Source organism: Blennius ocellaris (assembly GCF_963422515.1).
Source record: "Blennius ocellaris genome assembly, chromosome: 1".
Lineage (NCBI taxonomy): Eukaryota > Metazoa > Chordata > Actinopteri > Blenniiformes > Blenniidae > Blennius > Blennius ocellaris.
This window is the reverse complement of record NC_137650.1, coordinates 34,493,812-34,517,491: the sequence shown is the minus strand read 5'-3', so window position 1 is coordinate 34,517,491 and position 23,680 is coordinate 34,493,812. Positions and strand designations below refer to the sequence as shown.

At 42.7% G+C, this 23,680-nt stretch overlaps 1 protein-coding gene across 3 annotated transcripts in view; it reads right to left on the bottom strand.

Annotated features, from left to right (window-relative positions):
* csnk1g1 (casein kinase 1, gamma 1) overlaps positions 1-15,573 on the bottom strand; it is a gene marked incomplete at both ends in the record, with an annotated part of 35,978 nt that extends 20,405 nt beyond the window's left edge. For all 3 annotated transcript variants that reach the window (XM_080496489.1, XM_080496491.1, XM_080496490.1), the window contains 4 exons: positions 720-871; positions 12,287-12,356; positions 15,102-15,142; positions 15,387-15,573. In XM_080496489.1, the coding sequence (XP_080352615.1) occupies positions 720-871; positions 12,287-12,356; positions 15,102-15,142; positions 15,387-15,573 (450 nt within the window). The remainder of the gene's footprint in view (positions 1-719; positions 872-12,286; positions 12,357-15,101; positions 15,143-15,386) is intronic.
* Between the last annotated feature and the right edge of the window lie 8,107 nt (positions 15,574-23,680).

Genomic DNA, 23,680 nt, shown 5'->3' with positions numbered 1-23,680 from the left:
GATCAACCATCTCCCGAGGAGCGAGAATGATTGTGTTATACATTATATCCTGGTCGACTCAAGGTCTATTCTCTTTGTATTTAGAATTTACTTTTATTTCTGTAATTGGTTTTGTTTTGTTGTTTTTCTCACATCTTTCCAAAATGCTTTTTTTGCATTTGGGACCAACGTTGTTGGCTTTTATTTAAAGAGGCATTGATTAAATACAAGCAAAGATAACAAACACGACTGAATGAATGGATTTGCAACTTGAGTACTTTAATCTAAGATGTATTAAAACTTAAACCCAACTAACTAGTGTTGAATTATGAATCTTTTTTTTTTTATTATTTATTTATTTTTTGTTATTAAAAAAAAATACATTTTTTAATACATTACAGTCATTCCAATGTGCTTTTATATATTGTGTTATACACTATATCCTGGTTGACTAAAGGTCTATTCTCTTTGTATTTAGAATTTACTTTTCTTACTGTAATTGACAGTGGTTATTGGTTTTGTTTTCTGTGTGTGGAGAGTTTTAAGTTTGTTTTGGTTTTTTTGTAACCTTGTTCACATGGCATTTTCATTAATACATTAAACACATCTGCTGTTTTATAAGCACTATAAAGCTGGACTGCACTTTAGCTGTGAAGTTAAGGTTTTGTATGGTTTTACCTCAAAAAAATTCTAAAGTATTTTTAGATGAACGTATCACACATGTTTCTCCCTGGACTCACCAGCTGAATGGCGATCATGAGGACGGTCTTCAGTGAAAACGTCCGGTCGCACAGGTCAAACAGGTCTTCTAGACTGGGGCCCAGCAGCTCCAGGACCATGGCGTTGTATTTCCCACACGGACCGAAGTAGAACACCTGGGGAACGCCTTCAGCTGCAACACAAGGAATCACAAAACCAGAAAAAGTTGAAAAAATGCGAAGGAAAATTTAAATTATCAATAAGTGAACTGGGTCAAACGCCACTCAGATGAAGAGATAAGTGTTTTTTTTTGCTTTTTTTAGTTGAATAAACGACAGGAAATGAAATAGCCGGAGGTGGCAAACGTGTTTGTTTTCCCCCGTCTCCCTTAACTGATGATACATCAAACCGAGGTTCAAGGTGAACTACACAAGGACTCGGAGCCGTGCCGACGGGGGGGGGGGGGGGGGAGGGGCACCTCGAGGTCGCCGAGGACACGGAGCGCTGCTCAGTGAACGTTAACCCTTGAGGAGTGCCAGGAGGACGAGTCCCGGCCGCCGCTTGCCGCAGAGCAATGGTCACACGGCTTCGTGTCCCGAACCTCCCCGACGGAATCACCGACTCGCCGCTCACTCGCTCTTAATTGCTCCAAAATCCCGTCCCATCTGTCACCTTGGCTCGTGTTGTGCTCCTCGTCGCCGTGCGGCTCAGCGTTTCGTGGTCAGTCCCGTGCGGTCGGGGCTGGACGATTGGCCGCTGCCCTTTATACCACAGGTGGACAATTAATTATCCTGCAAACCTGCGGAGGGGCCGACTTCTTTTGATAGAGGGTCGTCTGATGCACGGTTCTGAACAGTGCGTTTTGTCTCTTAACCGTGATTCAAATCCATTTCTTCAACATGGCGTCTGGAAAGAAATCCACATTTGACATTCAGCGTCTTGTTTTTACGGCCCGAGGCTCAGGCAGCCTTCTCGCTCCCAGGTTGACCTCTTGTAAAGGGAAGCGGGTCGCTGGCAGGTGGTTAGAAACGCAGCGCCGTCTTATTCTCCCTCTGTGTGGTTTGGTGATTTGTCAATTAAAAGCGCAGAGTTGAACTTGAGCCTTCAGCATTAACGCCACTGTTGGACTAGATTAGTGATTAGAGAGGAAAAGGTTCCTCTCGGACCTCAGCTCACTTCACACTCACGTCACATTCATACATTTTGCAAAGTGAAAACGGGAAACTTCAGTTACGTTTTGTCGGCACGTCGACACGACGCTGCTCGGAGGGACAGTAAAAAACAACCTTTTGAAAATCCTCAGACTCCCTGAAATGGGGGGGAGAATACAACTTTTCTGATGCACACATGCCAACAATGTGTTCCTCCAGATCAGGGGTGCTCAATACGTCGATCGCGATCTACCGGTCGATCGCAAAGGTAGCAATAGCAGATCGCATGACATTAGAAAAAAATAGACGCTGGTGTAATGAAACTGATTTACCTTTCTGAGCTACGAGTACGATCGAACGCAGCGTCAGATGACGGCTGAGTTTTTCTGACCTATAGGTCACCGCACATGTGCAAACGACGACGCTAAGTGTGGCTAAGCTAACAAGCTAGTCAAGCGAGTTAACGCAAATTTGAAGCCCTCGCTTTTTTCTTTTAAACTACAAAAAGCTTTGGTCGTCAAAAATGAGTGGGGGAGCTTTCACGAGGAATGGGAGCTGGACTTTTTTTTCACGATGTCATTTTCGAAGTGCGTTTGTCTCGTCTGCCAGTCGACCGTCGCAATACCAAAGAAGTAAACTCGGGTAATTACAAAAAATTTTCATAGTTAATTATGTTGTGTTGCACAAAATTGGCTCATACGGTTTTGCAAGGTACATCATTATACATTGTACATATAAAGAATCCTCAATATATTTGAAAATAAATATATGTTTTGCATTTTTGTAGTTTTGCACTTTGACTTGGTCATTTTATAAGTAGCTCGCATGCTGAAAAAGTGTGGGCACCCCTGCTCCAGACTGTCCTGACCCTCAGGGAAGATTCTCCTGGATTTGGGAGGTTTATAGTCGACAGTCACCGCATCAACAATGCAACTGGGTCGTCTGTCAATATGGATGTCCCTGTACTCGCCATTGTTAAGGCTTATAACGTGTTTTCATTACAATATTTAGTTTTTACCAGAAGCACTGTTGTGTAAACGGGGGTGAGGTGTGCGAACAGTTTGAACTAAACCGGAAAAGCTCAATTCAAAGGGGTGCTTACTTCTGGAACTCAGTCCACCTCAGTAGTTCACTGGTGAGAGAAACATTTTGGATTCCAGGTTAATATCGGGGTTGGAAGTCGGGATGGAGTTTGTGAAACTCACGGGGGGCAGGGACTTCCAACACTTCATAATTAAATGCTTATTCTTCAACTTCACCTGGACACTGAGTTCAATGGAGGTTATACTCGCGCAAACAGCACTTTGGGACCCTTCATTGTTATTATGTGCAGACAAAGTGTAACCATGGTGCAAATGCAAGGAACTGCATTTAATAGAAAGTTGTGTTTCCCTTCTTCAGGTGAGTCAGAGGCAGTTCGTGAGCTATACAGTTTTAGTTTAGTGTGTTTATGTTATTAATAAAGGTTTTGAGTGACATGTGATTCAATTTTTGAGTAAAAAGTTGACGTTTTTACTTGGTCGGTGCTTATATGAATATTTCAAAATCTGTTTATTCCTCTGGAATGATCGCTTGTGAAAAACAGGCAATATCGCGTGCAGGGTAAAAAAACGTACACATAGAAATCTCATCTCAGAACGAAACAAGAGGATAAACTATTATTATGCGAGGACAGAATGATGAGGAAAGCTCAATTTTACTTTACCCGCAAGAGTTTTAAAAGAAAACTTCTGAATTTATTAATCGCCAAAAAAAAACCCTCCCCATCCAAACCAACGACGTATAATATCTGTAATTTGTTTCTGGATCTCAGCTCGATCTCCAGTTTAATTGTTTGTTATTGGCCATATCTGTATGCTTTGTTGTCTCCATGACCACATCCTGAACTCCAGTTTCAAAGAAGAGGAAATCAGGTCAAACTTCCCCGGAGGCAATTAACAAAGTTTGCCTTCGCTCACTGCGAGTCAGAGTCCTATTAAAAAGGGTCCTCAAAGAATCTTCAAAGAAAGCTTCAATCATACAGACCTCGCTTTATCAGGCCCCTTAAACTGTGCTCAGTCCAGGAAATATATAATTGCATGCAAGAAAAAAAAATAAAAATAGACATGTATAGAAGAGCTTTATGTCCGTCCCTAATTCTGCATTCAATCACTCCAATATGTAGCTGCTTTTTTGTAAGTTCTGGTTTTAATGGTCGTCTGTATAGGTTGTTTTTACACATCGATTTAGGCCCCGTTCATACGACAACGTTCCAAGTGAAAACGCATGTTTTTTTGGTGGGTTTTTTGTGTGTTTTGGGTTCAGAAAAGATTTTTTTTGTTGTTTAAACTGCAACGTTTTGAAAACAATGTCAGTTTACGGCTGAAAACGATGTTCGCATGTCAGGCCACGGGTTGGTGCTGTTGGTTGTTTTTGTAATGAAACCAAACACATATGTGGGCAGACAACAACACGAATTGGCAGAGAATCTGTAAAGTCACATTTTCCGCGATTTCCAAGGGGTCAGAATTTATTTTATTTTTTTTAAGTTCCACCTTGGGAGCTGCTCATCATGTAAATGGACTCCCAAAACACATTTAATAAAATAACAGTGACACCATATTTGTATCTATGTGCTAAAGACGTTGGGATTTTTCTTCTCGCCTCTCAGTTTAAAGACGAAAGGTTATTGAAAATTTGGACTCGTGTTCTACTACTATGCAATTACTTAAAATAGTGTTCAATCAAAAGAATATCATGTCGTTGGAATATTGTAATAATTACCTATAATACACAGAGTATGTCCACAAATTGCAGACAAACTGAGACGTATGATCTTTAAAGGAGGAAACTAGATTGTGCTTAAGAGTAAAATTCCACATGAGAAAAATGAGGGAAGAAAGCACAAGTACTGGAAAGCACTCCCTAATCACAACTGGGGAAGTATTTGGAGTGATTGCTTCCACCCCCGGCACCCCCCCCCCCTTGCGCTTGGTTGGTGTTTTATAAAGCATGAAGACGTAGACCGAAGAAATCAGCCTGAACACTGAAGTGATCGAAGTGTCATCGTAAACCCATTACACTCTGCGCCTCCAATTTAACCAGACACCGACAATAAGGCTGAATACGAACCCCTGAATCCTAATGTGGAGGAACTCGTCACATGTTCATGCTGAATATGTTGCCGGAGACGTCGGCCTTGCCAGCCGGGTACTGGGAATCAGACTGCAGCAGGGAAAAAGTGGCGTGGACACCGTCAGCCAAGCATATGGGCACGTAGGAGTCCCGCTGTGCTCCATCCTGCCTTTCTGGACACCATTATGTAGTTCTGTGGGTTGCTAATTGTACCATAGGAATGAGTGCTTTGAATCCCTGGGTGGCTGTGGGAGGCCTGAAAACGTGTCAGATTGGAGACGTGCTGTAAATAAGTCCATAAACAGGAGCTTTTCTGCAGGGAAAGGAACTCTGGGTGTTGGTGAACCACGCGGCACCACAGCAAAAAAATACCCATGAGACACTGGATCTGTGTGTCCTGTGCTGCAGAGTATACTTTATCTCAACGGCAGGCCTCAAATTTTGATGGAAGCTACCAATTTCGGAGGCACTTTTAACTTATCACGTCCAATTTTCTCAATCATCACGAGGGTAGAGCCTGGGTGGAGCACCACACCGGTGTGTAAAACTTTACTGGCAGTTCTGGATTTGTATGAAACACACGTGGCGAAGATGAAGGTGGACATTTCAACAAAATGACTGAAGCAGGGGCGAAGGGCAAATTTATTCAGGAGTAGCGGATACAATACTACACTTGAAGCAAAACTAAAATATTGGAACGGTAGAGCAGAGTGTCGTCTGCATAGCAGTGAAACGCTGCATTGTATCTATAGAAAATATGGCCAAGGGCGGGTGAGACCATGAAGCGGATGGGACCTAGAACGGAGCCTTGGGGGACACCGGAGCTTAAAGATCTTTACTGAGTGCGACCAGAGACGTACGACTTGTCCAGGAGTGTGTTTGATAGTCCGATGGATGCCGAGGACGGAGGAGGAGGAGTATGAATAAAAATCCGAAGTCAGTTGCAATCAGTAGGTTGGTGACTAAAAACAAATATTCATCATCTCAAACATTTTTTTTTAGACCTGGATTTATTGCAAATTTAATGGAGAATTGTGTGAATTATAATAATGTTTCAAACAACATTATTCAAAATAACCTTGTGGTTGGAAAGATACTCTTTTTAATTTGAATATCTCAAAAAAATATAAAAATACATTAAAAAAAAAAATATATATATATGTATATATACTAAAAGTTTAGTGTTGCCTTATGCATCGCTGCAACTGAGTAAACCAACCGGGATACATTTTCCTTTGCATTACTGTAATCTCATAACGCTTCTGGCAGCTGCTCTTTAGAACAAAGAAGATTAGATGAATGAATATGAGGTTCTGAGCCAGACTGAAAGACACATTACCTCATTTGTCCTGTACACTGATAAGCATGAGAAAAATAAAACTGTGTCCCGTGCACAGCCTGGATGACTTGAACTGGAAATGTATTTTATTATTATTTTTGCCATAATCAATCAGACGTGTTGTGGAAAAACAAGCTCATTTAGTCAAAGCCACGTCTGATTGTCTCCATTCTGCAGTTTCCGCACTGTGAATGTGTGTCGGCGTCCATGTGGTCAATACTTCAATCCATACGAGGCGAAAGCTCCCACTCACCCGGAGCATGCTGGGAAAGCCCGGCTCCCCGCGGAGATTGATGGGTGGAGAAATATTTGCGTTTGGAATTCACAGCGTGTCGTACACCATCGCGTGACGGAGGCAGAGACGTAGAGTGTGGGAGAGGTGGAGGTGGGAGTCTGCGACCAAAAGCACTTTAAAGATTCCTCAAGTGGCCAAATGCTTCTCGATAGGAAGTCCATTTACCAATTCACTGTTTTTAAATGCCGCCGAGCCCCGGCTGACATCAGGTTTCACACCGAGCTGCTGGTTTGACTCACGCCGGACATGATGAGAGCTAAAACTGTGCTGATCGCCATCATTCTCATCATTTGCTGGATCATTTACTTGACTAGTGAGCCATTTTCTTACAGCCTCTAACATCCTCTGGTTTACAGACTTGTAAAACCAAGCAATTAGGGTTTTTTTTTTTTATTCTTTATTATCGTCACAAAATAATTAAAACAAAAGCAATGAATTCATTGACATTTTTTAAGACTGGAGGTTTTCAGTCACTGCAGCAAAACGGTAACTGAAAAGGTTGCTGCACTTCAAAGAGACATAAAAACAGCATTTATAATCACGTCGTCTGGTGTTTGCGTTTTCCTTTTTGGAAGAAAATAGTCACTCAAACTCTCTTCCTTCGACTCAAACGGCTCAAACATGAAGCGCTTTCATTTCTAAATGCACATTTAAAAACTTGCTTTCTTGTTTCCATGGCCCAGATCCAAAAAACAAAACAACTGAGAAGTTAATTTTCTTCTACAATGATCATGAATTGATGTGTGAATGAACAGACAGTGGCGCCAGCAGAATCAACATGGAGAGCCTCTTCAGGCCGCCACCGCTTTTCCAAAGTGATTCTTAAGAGAAGAAATCATAATTTAAAAAAAAAGGAAAAGCTAACAGACTTCATACAATTATCTTTTGGAACTCAATGTAACGTTTGCAATGTAACGACAAATTTCAAACTATATGTTGAACTATAGCGAAAAAAAGAGTCACGGGTGAGGAAATATTCATAACGTTTCCGCCACATTTCATAAGAGAACGCGTCGTTTTTCTTTCAGAAAGGTTTTGCACTGGCCTGAGGAGCACAGAAAACATTATAACACATTGACAATGGCGAGTGCAGACATTCGTATGGAAAATCTGCATTTTCCCCACTTCCAATTAGACTAATTCACATCCACACGATTACATTTTTTTTCGTTTTTCCTCCCAAAAAGGAGGTTTCAGAGCGTGTAGTACACCTGCCAGGCCTTTAGGGGCGCTGTGACTCACCAAACACACCGAAAATACAGAAGAAGACAGAGCACATAGAAATTTAGAAGTAGATTCTTGTTCTATAGCTCTATGGCCCTGCGCCACCTGCTGCTAGCGGCAGTAGCTTCTGATTGTTGTGGTTATTTGATGACATCACGGACCGCGGCGGGGGATGACATCATCTTTCTTTCCATCCACACCTGGGAGAATATTTCAAAGCAAAACCTCTTAACTCCTCATCATGCGGCTGTGTGACGACCTGCCTGGCTCCTCTGCGAGCCGGCAGGATGTAGAATCATTTACTTGATTCACTGTGACTTTCCTGCTTTTCCTGGCAGAGCCGGCGAGCAAAGTGATGAGCCACTTCTCCATTTTGAACGTTTCTCTCACCGGTAGCATGCTGCTCATGCAACCTGGCGTGAGATAAACAAAAAGGTGCGGTTTCAACAAAGCCGTCGGCCTGGACGCTGAAGGGAACGACTATAAAGAACAATGAGGCTGGTTTTCTTTTACGCGTCTGGGAAATCCAGCAGGCCGTGTCACTGTTTACTCCTCGGGGCTGCAGAGGCTACAGGGACGGTGTCACGTTTCACCGCGTCCGTCCACCCTTGAACAAATCGTCCTTCTCTTGGGGAAAAAAAAAAACTAAAAATTCTTGTCGTTTTCACAAGCTAATCTCTCCTGTAAAGCCGACACACGACTCCTCCCGCCCCGCGCGATAAAAGTGGAAGGAGAAGCTTGATTTGTTGAATTGAATCATCCTCATTAATATCCAGTGACAAGCTGGTTATGCATCGGACAACAACACCTGCCTGAGCATCTGAGTCAAGCCGCATTAATTCCACAAAAAAAAAAAAAAAAAAGACCCCCGTGACCAAAAACCACGTCGGCTGGGAGGAATGTGGCGCCGCACGCAGCCGGGAAAGAAATGAGGCCACGTTATCCCATCTGGAGGAGAGAGGACGGCGGCAGGTTAGCACCGAGAGAGAGGCAGACCCACTCGCTAAATATTTAATGAGTTTCCGCACAGTTGGCCTCTTCCAGCCCTTGCCTTTGCAAAACAATAGCCATTATACTCTCGGTCAGCCGGTCTCTCTCTCTCTCTCTCTCTCTGTCACACACACACACACGCACGCGTGCGCGGATCCAAAAAGCACATCAAGGATCACGTGTTACAAAAGAGGCCTTTAGATTCTGCAACCGTGACCGGAGTGTATAAATGTGAATTAAAGTACAGGCGGCCGCAGACGTTCAGGTTTTCTCGCGGCAGCATTAGATAACTATTTCAAAACTCTGCTCCATTGTCTGCGGCGCTCCCGCCCATTTCCTCTAACGCCAGGACGAAAATAAACCGGCACTGATTCGATTCTCAGCAGTGGTCATCGAATCGTCACAAGGTTCTCGTCATCAGCAGACCCTGACTAATCTCTTTATGACAAACTGGGAAGTTTTCAGAGGCACGCAAGTGGAGGGATGGAAAAGTCAAGCGGCGAGTGATTAATGCATTGTCTTTTTATTCCCCCCCCCCCCCCCCCCGAATACTGGAGAGTGAGGTTTACAAGGACACTTTGGGGAAGAAAACGACATTCGAGGCAGTGTGGGAGGATTAAATGCAGCCTTTGTTTGTTGTGTTCAACAAAAGGTTTTAAAAGTTAAAAGTGCCAAAAAAAAAAAGGAAAGGAAAACAGGAAACACTGGACGTGGAAGAAGCTCCAAGTCAAAGTCTTAAAAGTGGCAGATAAAACAAAACACTGCGAATCCAGATGAGATGTCGGTGACGCCAACTCACTGATATAGTTTGTAAAAACACGCATAATGCAACAACTATAGGAAAAGTTTTGGGTTTTTTTTTACAGTTCACACCAGAAGGTTTCATTAAAATTGGCATCATGTTCAAATTGTAGTCAGTAATTTTCGTCATGTAAAGTAAAAACGTCAAAGTTTAATTTTAAAAGGTTATTAAGGCACTATATTAATGGTTCGGCCCACTCAAGGATGTAAATGGGCCATAAAACTAAAATAGGGTTGAAATTTTTTCTTTGATGGAAGTATAGGTTATAACTTATATTGAGACTATTATTATTCATCATTAATGTCAATGAGTATTTTCATTTATGTATGTACTGATTTATTTATTTTCTCTTCATTTATTGCTTAGAATTTAGTGAATATTTGTTGGTGTATTTTCTTATTTTTTCAATAATGCCATATTTTTAAATTGTTCAAATTGCTGGTTGCTGTATTGTTGTACGAATATTAAAATAATAAAGGTATGCTTTAAAAAAAAATAGGGTTGACACCTGTTTTTAATAATATGGAATATTGACTTTGTATTATACGTGCTGGTAAAATCTATATAATGGTTTGTTTTGTTCAAATACTACAACTTAATGTGGAGTCCAGAGAAGTGCTGGAAAGTGCTTGTGGGACTTCAATGTGCTGCAAGTATAGAAAGATGAGTCAGTATGAATGCTGATATTTGTGTGTGTGCTGGATGTGTAAACTGTGTTTCAGTGTGTCGGCCTCGAAATACACATCAGTGCTGTGTTCAGTTTGTTTCCACTGAAGACACTGAAAACCATTCATGGCTGAAAATAGTGAAGTGTTCTCCACACCCTAATCGACGTCTCCATTGGAGAAGTCGTTTGATTTTCAGCGAAGGGAGAAACACTGGCCCGACGGAGCAAACAGACGTACGTCAACATGAATCCAGTGTAGCAAACATAGGAGGTTGTGAACGACATCACCGACCCTGCTGACCTTCTCTCCATCACACACGATCTCTTTTCCTCACACAAACACTCGAGCCCACCATAATCGACTCGGAACTTCTTAACAAACTCATGAACGTCCACCTTCACCCTCCTCACTGTGCAGTTGGATCTAAACCAGGGGCGTCAAACTCTTTTTAGTCGAGGGGCCGCATCAACCTGATCTGACCTCTGGAGGCCCAACAAGTCAAACATCACATGTTAAACTGCAGATCTGGACAAATGTCAAAGTCTTTCCTTCTTTTGATCCTTTTGTAACTGCAAGAATTCGCCAGTCTATTCTGAAATTTACATATTAAAGTTAATCAGATATTATATTTGCAAAAAAAGAAAAAAAACACACAAAAAACAAACCCTCAGTCACCTGTATCTGGATTTCGTATTTTTATTCAGGATTAAAACAATTTGTCATCATCTGGAAGTTGTTTTGAGTTTTCGTGTCTAAAGTATCACTTCACAAAAGTTGGACTCGTTTTATTGTGAAAGGCGTTGCGTCATGTGACCTCCACAGATGCATTAATGTCAGGGGTCAAATTCTGACCAAGGGCGGTGTTGAATGTCATTTTTGCCAATCTAGTGTTTTTAGATCAGCCTCTGTCAGTTTTCATTTTTATACTTAAAAAAAAAAAAAAAAAACCATGGCGGCCGGATTAGATCCTCTGGCGGGCCGCTTCTGGCCCCTGGGCTGCATGTTTAACACCCCTGATCTAAAGCTTCCTGCCACCTTGTGACTTCGTAACACCGGTGTCCCTCAAGGCTGTGTCCTCGGTCCCCTCCTTTATGTATACATGTATGTCACGCTGTATACATGAGTGGAGCGATCCTAAACCTAATCTCTGATAATGAAACCTCAACAGCCTGCATGAGTTTTTTTTTAATAAAAGAGGTGATTCTGAAGATCTTTCATACTTTACATCAGGGGTGTCAAACATGCGGCCCGGGGGCCAGAACCGGCCCACCAGAGGATCTAATCTGGCCGCCATGTGATTTTTTTTATTTATTTTTTTTAAAGTATAAATATGAAAATTGACTAGATGGGCAAAAATGACATTCAAAACCGCCCTTGGTCAGAATGTATTAATGCATCTGTGGAGGTCACATGAAGCAACACCTTTCACAATAAAGGTGTCCAATTTATGTGAAGTGATACTTTTAGACACCTAAACTCAAATTTTTTTTTTCCAGATGATGACAAATTGTTTTAATCCTGAATAAAAATACGATATCCAGATACAGGTGACCGAGGGCTTTTTTTTTTTGCAAATATAATATCTGATTAACTTTAATATGTATATTTCAGAATAGACTGGCGAATTCTTGCAGTTACAAAAGGATCAAAAGAAGGAAAGACTTTGACATTTGTCCATATCTGCAGTTTAACATGTTATATTTGACTTGTTGGCCCTCCAGAGGTCAGATCAGGTGGATGTGGCCCCTCAACTGAAATGACTTTGACACCCTACTTTACAGAGTCGACTTTCTAGCAAGTTGCAGCTCTCGCCATGTTTTGGCTGCACACAGGCGCTGATGTCCACAGAGTCCCGGGGATTAAACATCGGTCGCTGACCCAGCTTAATATCAACGTGCAATCTGGGTTTGAGTAATCACTTGTTGTGGAAATGATGCAATCTCCCGGCTGATCTTCCACAACATCATTACAGCGTCACGATGAAAACAAGGGCGAGGAGGAGAAGGAGGAGGAGTGTGTCCTTACCTGTGGTTCCAAGGGTTTTGTAGAACCGGTACTCTAAATGCAGCTGTGGCGCCCTCGACTTCACCGGTTCCTGTGCAGAGAACACATCAAAAGTTAAAAACACTGTGAAAATACATCGTTTCTTTTTTTTTTTTTAATACTCAAAAGAACAAAATGTATCGACGCCACGAACGTGTTAACAGCTTTACACATCCAACGTTCCAGGGATGAAAATCGATAAAAAAAATACGAGTGAGGTATGATTTACAGGCCGGGGGATGGTGAAGTGTTTATCCGTCTTGTAAAGCAATAAGAACATCCCTGGTATGACTCTGCAGGTTCTCCACAGTTCTTCCCACAGTTCAAACTCCAGTGCAGACATGTCTGATACATTTCAGTTGCAGGGCCACGTACAGCCCAACGTCACCTTCAGTGGGTAAAATAGCACCAAAATAACGTGTAAATTCAAACTTTTTCCTCACTTGGTAATGAAAATGTCTGTAGTTTCACAAAAACTAAATATTTGCACCAAAAATATTCCAACAATAGCAACGTAAATCCAATTTTAATGAAATCTAAGCGTGAAAAATACACCCTGGTGACACTGGTCTCTTGTCTCTAGTGCTGGGACCCGTCTCTCAGACGTATAGATCATCTTCCTCACTTCAAATCTCCAGTAACTCGATCCTGCTTGGCTGAGTCAGCGTACGTCTTTGTTACGGGAGAAAATGACAAGCCTCTGCTGAGCAATGACAGGAGGTACGAGTCAGGAGGAGCAGCAACCAAAGTGAGCTTCAACGCTGGGGAGAAGCCGCTTCGATTGTTGGAGCCACAAAAAAACACACAAAAAAACTAAATAAAAAAGGTCCTGCTCTCTGGCACGGGGCCAAATAGTGACTGAGCACATCTTCATGTTCCCATCAGGAGATAACTGGTTCTGATGTTGTGACTAGTTCGCACCCCGGTGATTTCCGACCATAAAACCACATGGCAGTCACTTTGCAAACACATTAAAAAATTACGTTACATCTTTGTTTTGTACCCAAAACAGAAACGACCTTTCCGTGGTAACCGACAACACTAAACCCGTTTCCCTCTGGCGGTTCTCCATCACGGGGGTCAAACGTCCGCCGGCCTGCAGGAGGCTCTAGAGCAGCCAGCAAATTGTGAACGTTTCAGGAAAGACGATGATTTTTAAAAAAAACAAAAAAAACAAATTTCTCAAGAGTTGCGAAACAACGCCGAAGTCCCGAGCTAAGATATCGGTTATGCTGCCGTGAAAGCTGGCAAACCAGCATTCGCCCCAAAGCGAATGCTCTCAGGAACGAGTTTGTAAAAAGATGCATAAAGCAACAGCTAAATGGGTTTTTTAGGACGCTTTGCACTGCAAGGTTTTATTTAAAATGGTTTTATGTTGATTGGAGGGATTTTCTTGGTAGGAATTGTTTTGTTTTTGTGAAAATATAGACACGTATACCCGACGCCACGACAAGGAGAAGTTATAACGTCACTATTTCACCCGTCTGAGCCACTGGAGAGGAAGCGAGGCTGCCTGACGTCCCTACTAGCGTCTCAAGGCGGCTCCGTTTTTACGTTGGTCGCCACATTAAGTCCACCGGCAGCTTCGGCCTGTGGAAGTAAAACTGTGCCATCGGATTCTGAATTCGAATTTGTAACTCTGAATTTTTTTTACCATCGAAATCAGACTTTGAATTTTAAAAGCTGTCGAATTTCAAGTACGTATCTTTTTTTTGCTTCTGATTTTTTTTTCAACATCTAAAAATATTCAGTGTGTAAAAATTCAATGTGTCTAAAAATTCAGCTCTAAAAGAAATTCAGCTGCAAAACAGCCAGAATCTCTGTGCCATATTGAGAATGAGACGGGTATCCATTGCATCGTCCTGATGGCACAGATATTCTGGCTGTTTTGCAGCTGAATTTGTTTTTGCAGCTGAATTTGTTTTTGCGGCTGAATTTGTTTTTGCGGCTGAATTTGTTTTTGCAGCTGAATTTTTTTTGCGGCTGAATTTGTTTTTGCAGCTGAATTTGTTTTTGCAGCTGAATTTTATTTTGCGGCTGAATTTTTTTTGCGGCTAAATTTGTTTTTGCGGGTGAATTTGTTTCGCAGCTGAATTTGTTTTTGCGGCTGAATTTTTTTTGCGGCTGAATTTTTTTTGCGGCTAAATTTGTTTTTGCGGCTAAATTTTTTTTGCAGATGAATTTTTTTTGCAGATGAATTTTTTTTGCGGCTGAATTTGTTTTTGCAGCTGAATTTTTAGACACACTGAATTTTTACACACTGAATATTTTTAGATCTTGAAAAAAAAAATCAGAAGCAAAAAAAGATACGTACTTGAAATTCGACAGCTTTTAAAATTCAAAGTCTGATTTCGATGGTAAAAAAATTTAGAGTTACAAATTCGAATTCAGAATCTGATGGCACAGTTTTACTTCCATAACTCCCTGCTAGTTCTTACTCTCTGACATTTCTGATTAAAACCAGGAAACCCACAATTCAGTTCAAGACTTGCATATTGCTATTTGCAGACCTCGAGAAACTCGACAAGAGCAGCAGTGTGAAGATGCTCAAAATGTCCAAAATACTAAATATTCAGCTCTTTTATAGCCCTTTGAGAAAACGTCTTTTTAGCTATTTAGAGTCGAACCCGGGTCCTCCGCACTCAAAAGAAAGCCTCACCCGTCAGCGATGCCTGCACCTCATTACTTTCTCTTATAGAGCAGTGTCATTTCATCACCGACTGAGTTCCACAAAATAACGAAGCGCTTTAAAAACACTTTTTCAGGTGCAAAGGTAAACAAAAGGATTCACACTCACCAGTTTAATGGCTACATACTCGTTGGTATAGAGGTTTTTACCTGGAATCAAAAAGAAAGGTTAAAAACACATTTTAGGTGCCTCCTGGAAATACAACTTGAAACGCTTTACAAAATATTCAGTGTTTAAGTGGAGAACTTGTTAAAACTATTTCCTTTGGAAAATCGATTCACAAAACAAAAAAGGTCCACAACGGATGACGCGGGCTCAATAAATAATTAGGAACGGCTCCAAAAAGTCACTTCCTTGAAGCGGTGAATTATTCAAACGCATGACTAAACTTACCAAGCTTCAGTTCGCCAAAGTTTCCACAGCCGATCTTCTTGCCGACGCGGAAGTTGGGCCCCACCATGAGCACCCCGGAGGAGCTGGACGAGCCGGACGGCCGGGACGAGTGTCCACTGCGGCTGCCCTGGGACACCTTGGTGCTCCTGGCCGGCCGGTCGCCGTACTTGTCTCTTGGCTGCTCCATGGAGGCGAGCGGCAGCGGCAGCGGCGCAGGTCGGCGTGATGCAGAGGGAGGCCTCCTGCTGGGCCGGGGCCCACCACGGCCACAGCCCCGGTCACTGGCGGCGCCTGGACGGCGGAGCCACTCTCATGGGACGGACGTCTCCTGGACGCTGCTCCCACTGTCCTCACCCCGTCTCCGCCTTCACTGGGGGGACGGCGACATTTGTCCCAGGAGGGAGAAGGTGGAAAACCTGGAAGAAATGGAAGATGAGACGAGAGGGACTGTGGAGTTTTGAAGGACGGTTGTTGGTACTTTCATCTCTAACAATTAATTAAAAAAACAACAACAATGCAGCATGGAGGCTGCAGCAGAAAAGACAAGAAGGCCGTTGCTCGGCTAATCCCCCGCCGGAGGGCTTTATATTTTCTCACAAAGCCAGCTCTAAGGCAGCACACTTGGTACACTAGAGGGTGTTCCATGGGTCCTAGTAGATAATTATGTAGAATCTGAAAGGTCTTCTTCATAAGCTATGTCAAAATACGTCTCCAGAGCCCAAAAGGTGTTTTTATGCACTTAGTGACCCTGTGACCTGATATGCAAATGAGGTCATGGTCACCATGGTGCCCCTTCTCCCCAGGTGGAGTGTCCATGTGTGAAGTTTGGTGACTGTGGGCCCAGGAACTGCTGAGAAATGAGGAGAAATGTTTATATGAAAATACATGTATTTTGCAACCATGACGAGCAAAATTCAGACCCTACCAATCGTCAAGGTCAGGCCACTTGGTATGCTGGAGGGTGTCCCCAGAGTACTAGTAGGTGTGTATAAAATTTCAGAGCCCTAGCTCAAAAACCTAGGCCTCCAGAGCCCAAAATGTGTTTTTAAGCACTTCGTGACCCTGTGACCTACTTAATATGCAAATTAGGTCAAGGTCACCATAGTATCCCTTCCCCCTCTGAGATGTATCCACATGTGAAGTTTGGTCACTGTGGGCCCAGGGGTTGCCGAGATATAGGTAGAAACGTTCGAACGGACGGACGTACGTACGTACGGAGACTGTTTCAAGATCCCCCTTCGGGGCCTATCGGCTACGGCGGGGGATAAAAAACGGGCATATAATGAACCTGCTGGAGCAACGCAGTCTAAAAACGTTCAAGTATGTCAGCATCGTGACAATAAGCTCACAAGATCTGCTTCAAATCCACTTTGTTGAAGGTAAAGGCTTAAAGAGCGCAACGCACGCAACATTAAAAAAAAGAAAAAGGAATACAAAATAAAAGTATTTTTTATTATGAAACGTTTGCTGGTTTTTCATGCGTTGTAAGATTTATTAAATATGAACCTCTTCATGATATAAAAGAGAATAAGAGCTGTAGTTACCTATATAATAAAATGCTTATATTTATATGATAGTTTTTATACCTTTTTCTCCGACGCATTTCACAATGGAGGCATCGTCGTAAACAACAACGTTGGCAATAAACTAAATATGGGATTTTTTTTTGTGCTGCAGGATTGTTGACTGAGTGGGTCTTTCCCATCTTTAATGGTTCCTATGGTAACCGTTTCAGACATTAAAGTAAATGTTATGCAAGATGCCAAGTTTTGGGGGGGAAAAAACTAAATTTGGAGCAAAAAGAAAAAAAAAAACTGAATTCATAAAACCATAAATACAATGAATCCAAGTTTAAGGACATAAACGTCAATGACAGCATAATTATCAAGGCTATATTGGCCTAATCCCAAAAAATATTATAAATCTAACACACATGTCCTTTGAGAACCTCAATGTTCTTCTATTAAAAGTTTGAAGAATACAAACACAGCAAGTAGGTTCGGTGCCCCGCTTTAAACGAAAACTTCAAATATTCTTTAAAAGCTGGCACAATAAAAACACTAATCGTAAAAACTATGTCATCAACAGTACAATTTAAAATTGTCCCATTATGATGATAAAAACCTTCCGTTAATAGCTCTTGACTGGAATGACACTGCTGATTACACAAGATGTAACATTGCTCGGCATAATCGACATTTTAGCTGCTTTTTATTAAAAAAAAGAAAAAAGAGAAAAGAGAAACTGCCTCTCTGACTCAAAATGTCAGTAAATGCAGCACAATAAAGTCAAATGAAGCAGAAAGTGGAACTGCATTGAGCTTCAAGTATTTAATAAAGATAAAGTGCTTTGCTCTCAGACAATGGCTGAAGGAACACAAAGCAGATAGAACGCTATTGAAGTTGCACTGCTATTAATATAATGAGAAAAATGGTGGCGCACATCTTAATGGAGTTGATGCAGTGCACAGACCAACAGCGACGAGGTGGCAGACACACGCTGCTTCCTTTATGGGTTCGACAGTTCCATCTGAGGAGGTTTGCGAAATGATTTTAAACTTATTTACTGTGGTCAAACGCTACGGACAGAAGTATTAAACCCTTCGAAAAGAAAAGCTACAAGTCAATCGTTCAATACGAAAGACATCCAATTGGGTCCAGATTTACTGCACAGCAGCGTTAAGACAATATCCATCCATATGGCCAGTTAGAAAAGTCAACTAATATATCAAAATATATGGTCTATACCAGTGTTTTTCAACCACTGTGCCGCGGCACACTGGTGTTTCCGCGAGATCTAGTCAGGTGTGCCATGGGAAAGTACCCAATTTCAAATTTTTTTCTAAAAAAACATTTGCTCTCACAGTGTGTTGCAGAGTAATCATGTATAAATACTCTTCGCCACTAGATGGCAGCACTGAACTTTGCCGGTGAAATGTAAAGTGACAGACGTCAGTGTGGTTAATCTCCACCTCCTGCTACCATCTTGTATCAAAGTACTGTGTCAGTGACAGTGATGGAGAAGTTTTTGAAAAGGAAGAACGTGAACCAGGATCTCAGCTCTTCATCCATCAGGTCCAGGTTTCACACTGAGGGAGGCACTATTAAAAAAAGAAATTGGGAAATACTTTTTTTCTGTATTTATTTGATTCCCGTTGCTAAAACTTTGATGAGAATGACTTTATATTGTTAATAGAGGCTACAGAGTTTCACATTTTAACATTTTTTGGTGGTGGTGTGCCTCCAGAAGAAAAAAGTGTGCCTTGGCTCAAAAAAGGTTGAAAAACGCTGGTCTATACCATCTGGGACCAGTAGATGTCACTGTAGGACAACAGAATGCTGCTATAGTACCAGAAACGGCAGAAAAAGTTCAGACGGTGTGAGAAACTTGTGAGGGACCGGAGAAAAGCAGAGAAACTGCGAGCTGAATGAGCGTCGCAATGGCAAAATGGATAGAACTGAAAAATCTGGATAAACAAATACTCGTGACGAACTTCTAAATCACATCGGTTTGCAGTCCCGAGCAAGTTCCACGTGTGCGGCAGCCTTCAGAAGTGGTTTGTGGTCCTCTGGAAGTTTGTTTACACTTGGTCCGCGGACAATACGTCTATTATGCACAGAGAGTGACGATCAAGCTCGAACAGAATTTAATAATTTCATTAATCCCAGAGGGAATTTCTTGGCAGGAAGTGGGCAAACAAAAGGCATCCTGAATCTGGTCATTTTCAGAATCGACGAAAACGGATGTTACGTCACTGTTTCACACGCGGTGGGCAGAGGTCTGATGCCAGAATCGCAAAAAATCAAGGAAAAACAAACTGCTCTGCTTCTAAAATCCTGATTCCTGGGGGCCTAAAGTGAGGGAGGCACATTCCAAATGAACCTCGAAGGTTAATTCAACTGTGTGTAAAACGGATTCCTGTCATTTCTATCTTGAAAAGTTCACATTTAAATCAAATCTGACAGTTCATATGAAAAAGCTTCATCAGATGAAGCCTGATATTGACTCATTTGTGAAGGTCATGAGTCTTTTACTGGCTAAAAAAGAAAAAAAGGACTGTTTACAAGTAGCCGGTGTGAAAACAGGCCAGAAGAAGCGGCGCTGCCGGGCCGGACGGAGAGTAATCGAGGGAAAACACCGCCACCAGTTTCAACACAAGCTTTTAAGTCAGAGTTTGTGATCGTGACGGCAACACAACGCCCACGGCGAGCCCGGCAGACAGAATATTATGTAAACAATTACATAAAAATCTACGTCTGCTTGCAAGGACACTGAAGCTTAACTTCACGGACGCTGGTCGGATTTTATCAACTGCTCAGCAGAACACCTTTTTGTTTTTTTCCCCCCCAACTTTCCTCTCATCGAATGCAAATATCGACCCTTTTACCACTTGATTAATGGTGTTTTTCTTTGTAAAAAGTGAAATCGGTTGACGTCCGAGACACTTCAGCAGATAAGTTTCAATATCTGGCAGCAGCTGGTTGTTGTGATGTACAGAGACGCTCCGGTTACAACTGAACCGTGTGACTCTTGTGATTGGACGGCGACACTGAGGAAGTTCAGAAGGCCACAGTAGTGGCGACTACGACTTCTCCATTTCTCGTTGCTTTTGGACTTTCCTCGAGGCCGTAAAAAAAATTGAGGTACAGAAATGCTGAATAATTCTACGCAGTGACGGGAGCAACAGGTCACGGAGGCAGTCGTTTGTGGAAAATCCCACTCCGTTTGTCGTCTTGTGCAAAATTTTGGGACACGAGACAATAGAAATCCTGTAAATGAAGCCATTCAGCAAGAAAACGATTTTTCTTTAAAGTCCTAGTGAAATGAAAATTCCACCTCCAAAACACTCTGGCTGTCGCTTCTAGGATCCTTTTCATGCTAACTGGCCAAAGGGTAGAATGTTAAAACACGGCGATCTGCGAGAAAATAGCCGATAAACATCTGTATATCCTCCGCTGGGCGGAGCTTCTGACAATAATCGAGTGACGTCACGAGTTGTGCACACGCCCAAGTTGTGTTTACATTATGGAGGATCAGAGTTTTGACCACGAAGAGGCTGAATTTAACCATATTTCATCATCATCATCATCTCAAACCCAGTGATTGATGAAGAAGACACAGAAGTGTCGTTCTGCCATCGGTGACCCCGTCTGGAACATGTTTGAGGAAGCAGAAGACGCTTCGTCCTCCATTCGTCCTCGTCTCCTCGCCTCAGCAGCCGCCAGTTTTCACCTTTGAGGCTTTGAGGCTCCTGACTTTTGGCAGAACGACTTCCTGGATCATGTCGAAGCGCTTTTCCCACTGCGGAATCACCGAAGATGAGTCCAGGTACTACTTGATCGTCTACTAGCCCGAGCTCGCGGCTCCCGCTAGCCACGCGAGCTAGCGGCTCCCGCCACCCGTGCTCCTTTTCGCCTCTCGGTCTCTTCCAGGCTCAATCTTTCGTCAAGGCTCATAAAACGCCGACTATAACTTCAAAACACTGTTAAAACTTGGATATTTAAGAGGAAACAAGCCGATGTAAACGCAACAGATCGAGATCTGCACAACTCTTGACGTCACGAAGAAGGATTCCCCCGACTTCCTCGGCTGGAGATTCAAAATTCAAATAACTTTGTTATGCGACAACAGTGGTGGGGCAGAGTCGGAGGAACCTTATAAGTAGTACCCCAACTATCGTTTTTTGCAAAGTAGTGTTTTACATTTCACTAGGACTTTAACTCTTTCATTTTAAAAACAAAAACAACAACAGCTACTATGGTTGTCGTGACAATGCTGTCATTCCTGAGCATGGAAAAGGCTGCTGCTCAAAGTGTGTGTGTGTGTGTGTGTGTGGGCTTCTGGATGACTCATGCTCCGTCCTGCCGCCACACATCTCAGCATCAAAGACAGCCGGTTTGCTCTCAAGGGCAACTCTGCACTGTTGCTATTACATAAAAAAAACCCGGGACCGGAAAACGGCGTGGCTATAAAGCGGAGGTTTGCAGCGGAGACCGACGGCGAGCTGTAACAGTTTCCATTGTGCAAATAATCATTTGTAGGCCACCGTAATCCAGCCGGCACCGGTGGTTCGGATTAGCCCCGCTCGGCGCCCCCCCCCCCCCCCCCGACGGAAGAAGAAGACGACTCTATTATCATGCACACGCTGCACTCAGCCTGTCTTCTCCTCATTCACACCAGACTACTGCATCTTATTATATCAGTTCAGGAACCCGGCAATAAACCCAAGACACCTTTGCAGACAACAACAACAACAACAAAAAAAATAGCTGCAGTCTTTATGGAAATGACTCCACGTACGCGTTTTGGTATTTTCACGCGTAATTTTCCGATTTTTCAAGCACCTTCTCAAAATACAAAATGTCACTTTGCACGAGGAACTCGCCACACACTCCCCGTAGCGCTGAACTACATTGAGAGTTATGTCAATACGAGTAGGAATAAACCGCTGAGTCATGATAACGCTCCTGAGCAAAGCTTTGAACTCCCAGTTGATGAGCTGTTACTCTACTATTAAGGATTCAAAAGAGAAAGATTTTTTTTTTCCCAGGGATCAGAATGCAATGTGTTCTTCTTCACACTTGACTGACAGTGACGCTGTGAATTTTAGCTTCAGGTGCACGTTTAGCAGACTGCGCCCTGTACGGCGGCGTCCACATCATCAAGGTGTTCAAACTCCTTTCTTTGATCTGTCTGTCTGTGAGCAAGATTACATCAAAGCTGCACGGATGTTGCCGAAGGTTTCACCACAGACAGATATTAGGCCGAGGAAGATCCCATAAAGTCTTGGAGGCGACCTGGAAACATTTAGTTTTGTTTTCTTTCTTATTCCAGGTTAGCCTTTGGCAAACGTCGGTGAAATCTGCGATTGCTCGTTTCCTTTTCGCGCGCCGTGCCATTTGGATGCATATTTAAAATTGTTGGAGGGCATCGTGGAGCAAAGCAGAGGCTCTCCAGAGGGCGTTCCGGGCGACGCAGAGCCTTTCGAGTACGGACTGCAAATGAGGTTTTACTCTTTCGTAGTTACAATAGTTTTAACTGTCAAAAAACACATTATTAACTGCCTCAGTGAAACTGTTGCACTGCAGAAACAAGTAGCTGGGGGGGGGGGGGGGGGGGTCCCAGGTCCGCCTCTTTAACCTCGTTGTCATGGAAACGTGACGCTTTGGTAGTTGGTCCAAAATGGCAGTAATAGATGGGGACATGGAACAAATCAATTACATCGAATTTACACTGTGGTCAACACGTGTGCCACACATCTGGTCTGCACTATATTTCACACAATTTGCCCCCGACTTGCATTTGTCAAGAGATTATTTTATCAAGGATGATAATCCAACAGACGTCTGGTAGGAATCAGACCGTCACTGTGTTCACAGCTAATTCTCTGGAAATGAAGCTGGATATTAATACATTTATTAAACACCGCACACTAAATAAAGCACACATTAGTTTGGTTTTTTTCATGGGGGGGGGGGATTTGAAACCGTACGAACAGAATTTGCCGGTTTGTTTCCATGTATAACTTCTCAGTGGGATTACGCCGCCACAGCCAGTCAGACGGTTGCAGACATGTTCAGGCATGCCTAACTGGGGATTAGCATGCAGAAATAAACATGAACGCAGGGCAGGAACCTAGAGAGGCAACAACCTGCAACTTTGTTTTACTGGTAGGATTCGTTCTCTCGTACTTTATAGGGCTGCCGTCACCGAATATGGGATCATAAGAATAATCCACATCCGTGGGAGATTTTTCATTTCCACCTCGCATTAGGAGACAATCAGAAAATCTGGTTTTTAATCACGCTTACAAGGTTGCAACAGTATTAACAACAGTTGCAAATGTTAAGACAATGCAAATAAGAAAAGGACATTTACATTGCCGCTACAAATTAGAGGCGGCATTCTTGTACGAGTGCGTCTGTTTCAAAATAACTGCTTTAAAGCCCTTGTTACATGGTATTCCAGTTTAATTTGATAAATAGAGTAGAAGAGCGTTGCACACCAAAGGATTGTGCAGCAGAATGCATCTTGGCCCTCTGTGGGTTGTACAGCGAGCTTCTCCCGGTATGATGAATGGCTTGTTCAGGTTTGATGAAAGGTGGGGGAATCCCCCCCCCCCCCCGGTGGAGGTGCCGCGTCTCCTGATAAATGAGGGCATGTTTGAAGAGACACACCTATTGGCACCCTACAAAGGTGACTGCATTTCTCAGTGGGAGAATCCACCAGAGGCATTCATGGATTTAATTCCCCATCGCAGATCTTTAACTATTTGTTTTCCCAGAGGAAACTGA